The 13,861-nt window shown below is 35.7% G+C and overlaps 2 protein-coding genes across 6 annotated transcripts in view; one reads left to right on the top strand and one right to left on the bottom strand.

Moving 5' to 3' along the window:
• phkb (phosphorylase kinase, beta) overlaps positions 1–7,492 on the bottom strand; it is a 67,577-nt gene extending 60,085 nt beyond the window's left edge. The window contains exons 1-4 of one of the 4 annotated variants that reach the window (XM_052601440.1): positions 7,381–7,490; positions 5,247–5,340; positions 3,997–4,083; positions 101–239 (exon numbers count right to left, since the gene is read on the bottom strand). In XM_052601440.1, the coding sequence (XP_052457400.1) occupies positions 101–239; positions 3,997–4,083; positions 5,247–5,298 (278 nt within the window). In that variant the 5' untranslated portion in view covers positions 5,299–5,340; positions 7,381–7,490. Of the gene's footprint in view, positions 1–100; positions 240–3,996; positions 4,084–5,246; positions 5,341–6,371; positions 7,357–7,380 lie in introns of those variants that run through there. The other 3 variants (XM_052601441.1, XM_052601438.1, XM_052601437.1) reach the window with 3 other exon arrangements.
• A 36-nt stretch (positions 7,493–7,528) lies between these two features.
• The window catches only part of LOC128016734 (T-cell immunomodulatory protein), a 128,304-nt gene continuing 121,971 nt past the window's right edge, over positions 7,529–13,861 (top strand). Inside the window, exons 1-6 of one of the 2 annotated variants that reach the window (XM_052601445.1) lie at positions 7,529–7,760; positions 8,038–8,122; positions 9,027–9,163; positions 9,681–9,738; positions 10,661–10,735; positions 10,842–10,936. In XM_052601445.1, the coding sequence (XP_052457405.1) occupies positions 7,559–7,760; positions 8,038–8,122; positions 9,027–9,163; positions 9,681–9,738; positions 10,661–10,735; positions 10,842–10,936 (652 nt within the window). In that variant the 5' untranslated portion in view covers positions 7,529–7,558. The remainder of the gene's footprint in view (positions 7,761–8,037; positions 8,123–9,026; positions 9,164–9,680; positions 9,739–10,660; positions 10,736–10,841; positions 10,937–13,861) is intronic. The other variant, XM_052601446.1, reaches the window with a different exon arrangement.

Below are 13,861 nucleotides of genomic sequence, written 5' to 3' on the forward strand. Positions count from 1 at the left end.
TATTGATTATCATCTTGCTCATATTGACAACAGATTAATGGATTTTGCTTCATGATTGATGAGTATACCACGCTGGTAAATGGGACCACTAGAACAGTACCTGTATGCCAATCCCAATGCCCAGATACTGGCAGCGCAGTACAGGGAGTCTCTGACTTTAGCCTCCTTACAGGTGGAAGCGGTCTTCACTGGGAACAGACCAGTGGTAGGGCTCTGATAATTCAGAATGGTGCCCTTCACTAGAAGAAATGAGAGAAGGACAGAGATAAAATCAGATATAGTGTTACAAGCAACAGCATGTGTCTCCAAAAACACGCTTGCTAGACCTTGCTGTTTACACGTCTTTGATGAACACCTTTTTTACACCGGCTATTCATGTCGTCTAACATAAAATACCAGAGCATGTATCATTAATTAAGCTAAATAAATATTACTGCACGTTTCACGTCTACATCAATATTACTGTATGAATTAAAAAAATTAAAATAAAAATGGCTACACTGTTTTATCCATCACTGTGCCCAACTGTTAAACTTCCTCTCTCTCCACTGTGATTTCTCTTTACTAATGTACAATCATGCTGAATAGGGCACTCCATTTTTCATCAGCACATTACGGCTGCACAAATGAAGGGGACATTCATTCCGAGCCATCATTTGTTATGTAGAGTTTGGGTCAATTCAAAGAGACAGTGCCAGCAGGGCTGGGGGACAAGGAGACACTGGGGGGAATTAGTCTGAATATTAATACACTCTTCAGAGAGACTGCAGCAATGATTTCTCCGACTCCCACCGGAAGAATCCCACAATCCAGAAAGGGCGATAAATATGTCTTTATCTGATTTGGCCTTGTAATGTGACTGCGGTTGATGCCGGCAGGACTGAAGGGAAGACTGCGGTTTCCATAATGTTTGGGGGAGGAACAGGTCAGAGATCAATTAATCTGGAGAAATCTGCCACACAGCCTGCTATTACTGCCCATTTGCTCTTGTGAAAACCTTCAATTAGTAATCAAGAAAATCTCATTTGCAGTCATTTCACAGTTGGCATGGCACACGGTGGCACCCCCTTCTCTGGAGAAAAGAAAATAAGTGAAATTAAGTATTATCCACACGCATCTTTAGCATGAGGGATGGAATGCATCACAGCACTCCAGATGCAAATTCTTTGAAGACTGCATCTCTCTCATCCTCTATCAGAATAATGCGCCTCTAAATCAACCCCAAACACGGCACACACGAACAGTCTGATTCCACCAGGAAGCCATTTTTAAACTCCAAGAAGAAGGGGTGGGTGGAAGTGGAAGCCCACTGAGAAAATAGGTTGAGAATGGTCCACACAGATGAAAAGAGAGAGGAGGAAAACAATGAAAGACAGAGAAAGAGAGACTCTCTTGCCCATTAAAAGTTAAACCTTGTTTTAAAGATAGCAGAACTGCATTCACAACAAACAGGCCAGAGAGCAGAAGAGGAAATGAGAAACACTGAAGCATAATGTCATTACTACATGAATAGGAAAACCCAGAATTGAGAAACACCGGAAATAAAAATGGCAATAACCTTCCTGAAAACACACCATGCTTGTTCCATGTAATGTGCTGCATTCGTATTATACAGTGCATATGACAATCCATCTCGTAGTAAGCTGAGATGCATTTCAGCTTTAAGGAAGAGTCTGCCAAAACTATAACTATGCATATTTTGAAACTTGCATTTATTTATTATTGTAGGATTTGTCTTATAGGGAATGACATGGGTATTGACTTTCAAAACAGGATTACCCTGCGCTAACGCTGTACTGTATGTTTGTCTGCTTCAACCATGACTCATTCAAAAGGATCACTGAAATGAGAAGCATCCTCTCTGTCACTCTTCACTTTTGGTTTTCTCTCTCTCGCTCTCTTTTTCTCACCCTGCACTGCTCTCATCTCAGCGTTGGCTGTCTGGGGATTTTAACTGAGCTTTAGAAACAGGGTGAAGTCTGGCTGGAGGAAAGAGATTGAAAACTTAGATGTCATGTATGCAGTTTCAAGCAACAAGGCTCTTCCATCATTTTTTTGTGGAGGATGAAACAAGTTCATTGAGTACTCTACTAATAAAGTGAGGAGTAGAATAAGGTTTGCTAGACAAAACAGATGAGGTGTTCTCGCAAACACAACACTTTGCTACAATATTATTACAATTATTTTCTCACTGAAACACAATGACCACCAATACTGTATACTGTAACCAAGTACCTACAGATCAATTTGCATGTTTTCACATTTCATTCAACTGGCTGAACTTAAATTCGCAACCAAATATAACACAAAACTGAATAAGACCGCAATTTGATACATTTCTATAGTAGTATCATAGTGATATTTCTTCCAAATCTAAAAATGTAAATACTACCAAGTTCAGCTACACAGGTGTCTTTCAATTTCATTACCATCTATACAAGTGGACCACTTAAGAACCATTTTGTACTGCAATGAACCACTTAACATATACTGTAGTGAATTTTAAACTGTGGAGAGCTGTCATTATTGTTTTGAAAGAACATTTTACAAATGAAAACATTATATAATGCTACTTGTTAGTGTTTTAGGTCATTGTTTTAGGAAAGACGAAGTGTTTGTTGGTTGATGAACTTTTCTTATAGAATAATGACTTGATTTAAGACATTTATGAAATGTTTTGGTAGTTTTTGGTATGTTTTTTGGATATGAAATTAACTGCTGTGCCAAGCTATAAGTTAGTAAAGAGAACCGTGTGAAGAAATGTGTAAAAAATAAATAAAATAAAAAATAAACACCTTTCCCATGTACTGATAAATGGTTCTCAGTCATTATAAAAAGTACATTATATAAAATATATATAATAGTGTTCCTGTAGCTCAAGTGACAGACCATTGTGCTAACAAGCACAGGGTTGGGGGTTCGATTCCCCGGGAAAACATGATAGGTAAAAATTGATAGCCTGAATGCACTGTAAGTTGCTTTGGATAAAAGTGTCTGCTAAATGCATAAATTTTAATTTGTATATGTATATATATATATATATATATATATATATATATATTCTTATTTTTTTTTATACATTTTTCTTGAGTAGCAACATGACAAATAGTTTTTGGTTTAGTTTTTATTTGGCAATTTTCATATTTTATTTAGAAAAAAATTATGATAATCATTTCATTTTTTGGCCAAATTGTGCAGCCCCACTTTTTTTTCTTTTTTTAATCACACATCAAACTGCAGTAAAAATGCAAATTATAAAAATAATTATTATTATTTTGTCATGTGGCTTTAAACATAAGTACAACAATTTCGTGACCAATTTCCCTTTGTCTAGATAACTATAAGAATGAATAAAACTATCAAGAAAACTCTTAATCTTTAAAATGCTGTTTCATCTTAGCAGTATTTATGGTCATGTCGAAGACTGAAATTGAAAGTGAGATTAGGTGAAAGGAGAGGGAGAAAGAGGGAAGACAGGAAAAGAGATGAGTATTGATTAAGAGCAAAATGCACAGAGGAGCTCAGCAATGATTGAAACCATACTAGCTTCAAATGAATCTTTTAGTGTCTGGACTCAACTCATTTTCTGGGTATTATAATTAAAAGTAATGGTTTGGAGACTTTTGAATCCTCTAATTAAAGGAAACATCTTTCCATGATTCAATTATTTTAAAATATGAGTAAACATCAGTGCACTTAACACTCAGATCAATTATATTAGAGAGAATCAGGAGTAACTTGGCAATTTGTACACAGCTTAAATGCACCTTAAATGCATTGCTTTATAACTTTGTACTTGTGATTAAAATGAAAAAAAGAAAGGTGGCGCATCTAGATGAAGCCATGACACAACAGAATGAGGTTAAATGCCTCACTTAAAGACCATAATAAAGTGCTCAAGAGATGTTCTCCCACTATCCTGAGCCGACCATACCATAAAACGCTCAGATCGACCTCTATTCTCAAACACATTACATCCAGGACATTTATTCTCACCTGCAATATAGAAGCGGTCAAGTTTCTCCCAAAGGGGCTCATCCTCCCGGTGCAGTGTGGATAGCTTAAGGGGTTCATAGATGGAGCCTGATCATAGAGAGCAAAGATAGAAACGAAAGAACATTTGAATCGACATAGATCTGAAATATTGTGATGCTTATCTCATCTTTAGATGCAATTTAAGAATATCTGGATGGAAGTGATGAGCATTCTTCAAAGTCAGCATGGCTTATTGATGATGCTGCTATAGACAACTGACCCGCTACAGGCCCACTTTGGGCTATTTAGTATGCAGAGGCTGAGCTGACTCGCCAAAATCTAAATGTGCTTCATTTAGTCTATGTAACCTAAATGGTTTTCTTTTCCATTTACAATGCTAAGAGCAGCGAAATGTAGATTTACTGGGGTGCAAAGGCAGCAAAGCATGCCAGGAAAACAATCAAAGCAAAATGCAAAAGACTAAAGCTATTGTTCTCAAAATGCATATCAAATTGAACGTCACTGCAAACACACACAGCTTGATTGCAACTCGCATAAACTCTGTGAAAAATGAAATCTGACACCAGTAAATTCAGCTTTTTTTTTTTTTTTTTTTTTGAGGACTGAAATTCAGGGGAACCCCATCAACTGGAGCACTATTTCAGACACATTTAACTTTGAGGCAATTTACATTTTAATAGAATCGACCCAGGGTCGATACCTCAGGTACTGAAAATACACATTTCCTAGCAATTTAGCATAATTCCCATCAGCTTTTTAAGTAGAAGGAACAAAGCCATCTCTTTTTTAAGATAACTCCAGCTAAGCAGTGCACATCCAATATGCAAATGAAGGATACTCCTCATTTTAGTTGCACCACATTGATATAAAAGTAACTTGCCTCGAGAGGAATTAACAGATTTGATCAGACAATGACAGAAAGAGATGAGAGGTACTGGACTGCATTACTGATTTCATTAATCACAGAATTCCCCCCATGATATCACAATGGTTTATTTATGACTAACCCTTTACATCTGATTAAATATTACAGATGAAAAACTAAAATATTTATTTTTGGCAAATAAAAAAATATATATATTATAAATTAAGCACCCATTTTCAATTGCGATTGTTATTGGAATGTATTGGCTTTCAAAAATTAGAAGCTAATAGCCTCCATTCCTATAGTTGTAAAATAAAACAGAAAGTACTTATTTCAAAGTTAACAGGTGTCTTTTCCATGGACCAATGGCTACCTCCCAACTTACCACATTTCCGGAGTTTCTGATGGACATTCACTTCATTGGCAGTGTTGGCCATTTTTCATTAGTTGAACTCTACGCCAGGCCTCTATTAGTTAAACTACAACATCAGTATAATTCAGAGGGTTAGCAGAAAATAGAAAAGACAAATTACATGGAATCACACAGTGAGATTTTCTTCAGGCATGGTTACTGAACGGACATGCAACAAATTACATTAGACACAATTGAAAGATGATCTTGTATGACTGATGTGAGGGGAAGAGATGACAATTAAAATGTGCAGAAATGTCCATGACACCATATAAACTAAAACGCTATGCCATCTTCTGTGGTAATGACTGACAATTTGTGATCTTTAGTCCTATTATAATGGGAAACGTGCAAATCTCAGCTGCTTAAATGTTTATATTGTTTTATCTCACAGCTCTTTATATAAATTTGGTTTTAAGTATATCCAACTTTACCCCATACATACTAGGGTTGGACCGGTTTTATGGTTGTAGAGTCACAGTTTAAGTATGGTTCAGTAAGTGTTATGTTTATGGAAAAATATACTTTTTAAAAAATAAGAATATTCTATCTAACTACAAGCAACAGCACAAATAAATACAACAGAGTAAAGATACAAATATAATAAACAGTGATGTTCAGTTTTTTTAGGTAGGTCTAGCATTAATTTTTAGGAACATAAATTGAATAAAGTAATCGAATGTAAAAGAGCATTGTATACTGAACTGTATAAATTAAAGATTATTTTTTTATTAAAGTTACAAAAGCGTTGCAATGAAGAGCAGTGAGTGATTTCTTTGTTGTTCCTGCTCGATTAATATAAAGACTGTCACTTTAAGAGAAAGCACTGATACAGTGGGCCTACGTTCAGCCGGCTATGTCTGCTTTATGAAACTTTCCAAGACGGGCATTTTGACATAATGTTTGAGTGAATTTGTCCATTTAAACACATTTTTTCAGATATCAACGTGTGCTGAGTTTGCGCGCTTCGTATAAACGAACGCACAAATCTCCTCACGGCGCGCGCGAGCTTGCGTCCTTTGGCTCTTATGTTTAAACTGACAAAGCTTAAATGGGTTTAATTAAAACAGATATCAACGTGTGCTGTTCAGGTCTCACCTGTTGCGCGCGCTATCAGTAGCCGAGTGATGACGGAATAAATGACTGCGCATCCATCCATCAACAGAAACATAGATTAGCTGAACCCTGTTTGCATTACGTGTTATTTATAGCAAACCATGTTACAGATGCTTTGTCAGATTTAAGTTGAACCGCAGTCCCATAGCGCGTGCCGAACGGTTCGGTTTTTTTTTTTTCAGAGAACCGTCCCATCCCTAACACATACAGTATACTCATGTAAAGTGATTTTTATATTGCAAATCTAAACTAACTGATTGTTTGTATTCGCATGTAAACTATAACACCAACCATCTCTAATCTGATAAGATAGGCCTACTGACATCATTAACATCATGAATTTCTATAAAGCTGTACAAACAAAATTTACTATTTTAAAGAAATAGTTCAGGCAGAAAAAAAAAATCTGTTATTGTTTACTCACCCATGTTGTTCTAAACCCATATGAATGTGTAGCTATTATTAGACAGAAGGACAGTCACTTTACATTGCACTGGGTATTTTTCTGTACAGGTTTAGAATAACATTAGGGCAAGACATTTTATTTTTCTCAGTTTGCTTGGCTTCAACAGAAAAATAGAAACTAAGTGTGATTTTATTTATCTTACGTAAGTGGATTCTGAGAACTCTTTCAATGGCTAACTAACTTGAGTTTTAATAATGTCAGGCTGAAGCAGAAGCTAACAAGCACTGAATTGAGAGGGTTAAAAAGCCTGTCGAAACCGTAGACATTCAGAGGACTGAAGTCTTTAAAAAAATAATACTATTTAAAAATTCAAAGCCTGAAGCTCAGTGTGCGGTTAATCTCTAAATATATCCATGATCAGCGTGCACTTGACGCCTGACCTTTGGGCTCTGCTATCAGCCACACAAGACAAGAAAACTCATGTTAATGCGCTTCTGCAGCACGGACAATTGCTCAAAATGCTCCGAGAGAACAAATGCACAATGTTTAATCGTGTTTAATGCCATGCATCACAAAAAGCCAAACCTGATCGCTTAGATCTGGCTTTGAACTCCAGCAGCTTCCAGCCGACATCCGCTAAGCTTGCCATTATGACAGCTAAATAACAACATCACACTCACACTGCCGTAAAACCACTCACACTGTCGCAAAGCCTATATGTACTCCGCCGGCTGCCGTAGAACAACATGCCGTATTCCAGTCAATGGTGACAGAAGCTAACAGCAAAATGTTGCTGTCATGGGCTTGGATTTTGACGTTGTTATTAAGTTTTGTGGGACAACACGTCACGTTTGCATTGCAGGACGTTACTAGTGATTTATTTGGCACGGAGAATGTTGGTACGGTAGCGGCTTTCGGTGACTTTAACTCTGATAAACAGACTGACATTTTCATCATCAGGAACCGTAAGTACAGTTTTGCCAGCTGACCAGCTGACGTTAAGAATAAAACTGTCCCCAAATCATCCCCTCTTAGTTGAACTTAATATAATGCAAGATGATGCTTATTGTACAATATGTGTGAGTTTTAATAAGATGTCATCGCCGTGTTTTGTATAACTCAGCGTTGTTGCTAATGACAGGAGGTGTGGCAGGATCCTCCCTTTGTACTCTTTTATGTTTTGTTTATTTGTGCTAATAACCCTGATTCTGTGTTATTTCATGAGAATGTTGCTTCTTTCAGATTCCGAGTTGTTTATTTTCCTGGCTGATCTTAAAGCTCCTTATTTCAAACCTAAAGTCCAGCTGACTAAAGAGGCTTTCCCTGGGTAAGAATACACACTCACACACACTAACGTTAACCCTCCAAAGACTACTGTATCACGCTTTATTCTTGAATTTCTAAGGCCTCTAAATTATTGACATGATCAAAACATTGCTTAAAAGCTATTGTACACAATATTCTACATGCCTTTTGCCCTCTGACTGTAAATGAAAGGCCTTTCTAAAATGTCAGTCTACTTTCAGGATGTGGAACATGAGCAAATAAGACTTTGCTATGAAAACTTATTTTTATGAAGTAAACAACAAAAAAAAAACTTTTATATTGTTATCATTATTTCTAGAGATCATTTACTGAACTGAAGCAACCTAGGTTTAGTTAACAATCCATCTTTTTAGAAACATTACGTTAATAACGTGTGCATAAAGAAAGATACAAAAGGCTCTTGTGGAATGTTTAATTCTGTTGCATTGCATTATATGTTTTGCTCCCCATAGTTAAAACTACAAAGCTTTGATCATAAATATCATCTTACTATGACAAAGTTTTGGTAGATTGACAGTGCATGTTTATTATGCTTATTTATTATGTTTACTTAGTGACCATATACATAAATGCACCATATAGCATGTTCTAAGTCAATCTGGGCCTCTAAATAAAAAAACTATTTTCGAGTGTGTAAGCTCCATATTATCACTATATCATACTGTATGGGCTTTAACAGCTTGATATATCAAATATAATGTAAAACCTAAACCACATATGCAAACTGTTATTTTTTTTATTATTATTATATTTAATTATTTCTATTTTTGTCTAAAGGTTAAATAATGATCATTATTTAGTTTCATTGAAAAAAAAAAATCTGCATATTATTTCATATGTCAGGCTTTTAGTGTGTGAGTCTGTGTTGATGTTGACTTGTTGATGTTTTTCTCTGGCTCTCTTAGTGACTTCACAATAACTAGTGTGGTCCCAGGTGATTATGATGGAGACTCTCAGATGGATGTGCTTCTTACTGGCCACCGAAAGGATACCATCACAAAAACAGTTGTCTTCATCTTCTGGGGACATAACCAAACTTTGGGTAAAGTCTAAAAAATAAAACAGAAATTAAAGGCCTATCACAAAGTCCTATACATTACCTTGGCTCCGGTTGGTTCATTTATTAAATATTTTTGCCAGTAGGGCTGGACTAGAATATTCAATTATTATTCTACCTTTTTTTGTATCACTTGTGCAGCGTCTAATCTCGGAGCATATAAGACCTCCCCACACTGTTCTGTTGTTTATTAAAATTTTTATTAATTCTGAATGTGTCGCATGTCCATATTGCACCAGAATGCGCCACACACCATGTGTGAAGTCGATTGGATGAAGGGTTCTCTACATAATAAAAATGGAGATTCCTGCCTTTATTAGAGAGAAGAATATGTTCAGCCCTCTCCCGCCGAAGAGTCATATATTCAGTGTTTATTACTTTCAAAGCTCAGAAAATGGTATTCTGACCAGCCCTACTAAACTGATGGTCTTAGAGCAATATAAATTATACCACAGAAGCGATTTGTGCAGTTTGTTTGTAAATGTTATCTTTTCTCTTACAGACCAGACTCATAGGGTAGAACTCAACAGGACCTTTAATGATCAGCCCCTTGTCATGGAGTAAGTGCAATATATTGTTTTGAACCCTTAAATGCATACCTCAGGTCTTTAGCGACCCGGGACGTCATTCACTACTCATTCCCGCCTTCATATTTTACAATTAGATGTCTACTTTCTAAGTATTCCTCAATCTATTCATTATAAACATTATAAGAGGAAAAAAATGAAATAAACCAAAAGGCCTGTTTTCTGATAGATGTTTTGTAAAAAGTTTATAGGGTCGCTAGCGACTTGGGGTATTATTTTTTTTTTACATAATTTACATTTTACATTTACATTTACAATTACATTTTTCCGATTATACTTTTCCTGCGCAACAATAATTAAATATCTGATGACTCATTAAATGCAATTCCTCAAGGTGGAACTGTTTGATAGACAATGGTTACTTGATGTTTCACCCATAATTACCCATAATAATAAGATCATTATAATCTCATCAGCAAAAATTGAACTGGCTTGAATGGCTTTACTGCAGAGCAATAACTGTACCCCCTGAAACTTGTCACTGTCATTTCTGGTGAATGGGGTGAATAAGTTTTATGCTATTACAGCAGTTAGAGATCCATCTGTGTTGGATATATAGCTCCGGCTAGCTAAATACATGAATATGTAATATTGATTGGTAAACCATCCATGCATTTAAGGGTTAATTCAAGGGTGCTTTGAACATTATACAATATCCAGATATGATCTTGGTCTTAAACACTACAAATCACTGGTGAGGATTGTGTTCATTTTAAACATACAGCAAGTGAGCACAGTTCTTCTTGACGTCTTAAAATCATTCCCTAAAATTTGAACTTAATATAATATACCATGTATAATATAATGCACTCAGCAATCCTGAGTATACAATTGCAATCTCAAAAGTTTTTGCTTTTACAGAGGTCTAATGCTTCTTCCTCTTTTCCCTGTCCAGCTTTAATGGGGACATGATTCCAGACATTTTTGGATCTGTGGGTGTTTCCTCGCAGGTTTGCTATCTCAGGAGTAGGTAAGATTGTTTTCTTAAATGTGCGATAGCTTGTTTTTGGTTTTTCTGCCTGTGTCAAGAAAACAGGTGTACAGTGTACAAAGCATGCTGTTTTATTGTTTGTCAGGCAGGAAAAATGTGAGACTGCTCTCAACTTGGAAGTCAAAATGCGTGTCCCTCATTCCAATGCTTTCATCGACCTCAACAAGGATTTCGCTGCCGGTGAGTAATGCTACAGAGTGTCTTTCTTTCAATCTGAAGTTTTCTGAAGCGTCAGAGAAAATATCGCAAGGTTCTGCTGCTCTGTGGACCGATTTAAAGAATTGTTACTTCTCTATTCTGTAGCTTTTGGTTAGCATTGCTGTAGATGCCTTGATGAATCCCCTTTGCCATGGAACGGCCCTGAGTGCTGCTTGATTTATTTATGATTTAGCAATGCTAGGAATACTTCTTTGATTATTAACACGTAAGAGACTCATAAGAGGTTTATTAGAACAGACATGTTGCTCATACCTCTTTTTGAAACAGCACTGTTAAAAATATTCCGTAAAATATACGGTAAAAAACCGGCAGCTGTGGTTGCCAGAATTATACCGTAAAAAATACGTTAACACCGTTTTTGGTTTAACGGTTTTATACCGTAAAAAATACAGTTACACTGTTTTAGGTTTAATGGTTTTACCTAATATTTAAAGTTTAATACCATAATTTAACTGATATAATATTATTGTACAAACATATTGAAGTACTGAAATCTGTTTTGTACCTTTGTATTACACTGGTAACCACCAAAACCAGGTGGTGATGAGAAAGTCATGTGATGAAACAAAGCCCATCACAAGCAGCTTTTAAATAATAAGATACATAGAAGGTGCACGGTGTCATTCACACAAGCACTAAACACCATCATGGTGAGACTCATTAAACTGAAATATGCAATAAACATTAATTTAACAACATTTTATGTAATATACAAACCTAATAAACATAACAGATAAGAAAAAAAGAAGAAACATAGTTATTTAAAAGAAAAAACATCAAATTCAAACAAAAATTTAAATGCAACGCAGAGAATTCTGGGAATGTAAGTTTACGGTTTTTCCCTGTAAAAATTACAGGGAATTACCGTTAACCAGTAAACAGGTTTGTACTGTAGCATTTTCACAGTTCTTTACCGACAAAATCAGTCATTTTTTACAGTGAGTATATAAAGTCAAATTTTACGTTTGGTTTAGATAATGATTTATCTCATGCTTTGTGGAAGTCACAAAAGGTTGTAGATAGGGCTGCACGATTCTTGCTAAAATGTGCATCACGATTCTATTTTTATTTTTTTTTTGAACCGAAACATTTATTGCACTCAAGTAAAAAATTTATAAAAATGCTTGAGTTATAATAAGTGTTGGACTTAAAAAAAACATTATTATCATTGCCCCAATAAATTGAATAACTTAAAAGCTGTAAAAAAAAACGAACACTATGATCGGCCAATACTGATCTCAAGCATTTAAAGGGTTAGTTCACCGAAAAATGAAAATGATGTCATTAATGACTCACCCTCATGTCGTTCCAAACCCGTAAGACCTCCGTTTATCTTTGGAACACAGTTCAAGATATTTTAGATTTAGTACGAGAGCTCTCAGTCCCTCCATTGAAACTGTGTGCACGGTAAACTGTCCATGTCCAGAAAGGTAAGAAAAAACGAGAACGAGTCAATCTTTTGTTCATTATCTGGCTCGGCTCGGTGTTCATCTTCAGTTCTCTCTTCACAGCAGTTCAGTCAGTGTACTGTTGGAGTAAATGAATTACTCCGGGATATTGGTTTGTTTGAACTCAGAGGGAGTGTCAGCCACATTAAAAAAGTTAACATCTTAAATCAATTGTGGATTAATGTGTATTGGAGACGCGAACCGTTTAAAACGATTCAGTTCGATTTGGTGAACTGGTTCAAAAAGATCTGGTTACATCGAATGATTCGTTCGCAAACCAGATATCACAAACTGCTGTGTTTTGAACTCTCTCTCACAACAGACACAGAACAGAAGACAATGCTGAATAAAGTCGTAGTTTTTGCTATTTTTGGACCAAAATGTATTTTCGATGGTTAAAAAAATTCTAACTGACCCTCTGATATTTTGAAGATGTTTTTCTTACCTTTCTGGACATGGACAGTATACCATACACGCAGATTCAATGGAGGGACTGAGAGCTCTCAGACTAAATCTAAAATATCTTAAACTGTGTTCCAAAGATGAACGAGGTTTCATGGGTTTGGAATGACATATTGACATAATTTTCATTTTTGGGCGGAACTATCCCTTTAAGTTTAATACAAGTGATACTTACGCTCTCTATTGACTGTCACAGTTAACCTTTTTTAGATAAAATAATACCATATAATCGTATGGTGTCTTTGTTGTATTATATACAGTAATGTTGTAAATTGTTCTTTTACTTGACAAATAAGCAAAATAAATATTAGTTTTATGACATTTTAATAGGCCTTTAAAAACTGAGCGCTCACAAAACACTATATATGATACTTTGGCTTATTTAAGAGTAGAGCATACAAAACATGATGTCAAACACATTAAAGCTGTAACCCATGAAGGCTGTCACTCAGTGCAGTTACATTGTTACTCTAACAGTGGAGGGGATATCTTATTTAGATATTCAACCACAGCAAGCCCATATCTGCCACTTAACATCATATTGAGCAAACCCAACTCATCGATAGATCCACAATATTAGCCTAATATCATTTCACACACAGGCTTATTGCCGTGTTAGTTGGAATGGCTGACTTATATCTATCCAACAAGCTAGGGATTTAAACAAGCTAACATTACCAAACAAGCTAGGTAACCTTATAGTCGCTCATGGAAAATTATATCCGATATCATAATTTTTTTGTCATGACTAATTTATTAATGACTCAGCATCATCTGTATTAAAGAGAAAGAATCACTTCATCTGATGTTCAGATGTTCAGCCCTCGGGGTAACACTGAAGGTGATATTTCACTTCATAGTGATCTATGGCACTGATTCAATGCATTGAATAGCGCTGACACAGGAAATCCCTTAAAACTTTTTTTTTAGATATTCTATCTATATAGGTTTAACAAATTCTTGATTTTTAAACCTC

The sequence above is a fragment of the Carassius gibelio genome, chromosome A7 (assembly GCF_023724105.1).
Source record: "Carassius gibelio isolate Cgi1373 ecotype wild population from Czech Republic chromosome A7, carGib1.2-hapl.c, whole genome shotgun sequence".
In the NCBI taxonomy this organism is placed as follows: domain Eukaryota; kingdom Metazoa; phylum Chordata; class Actinopteri; order Cypriniformes; family Cyprinidae; genus Carassius; species Carassius gibelio.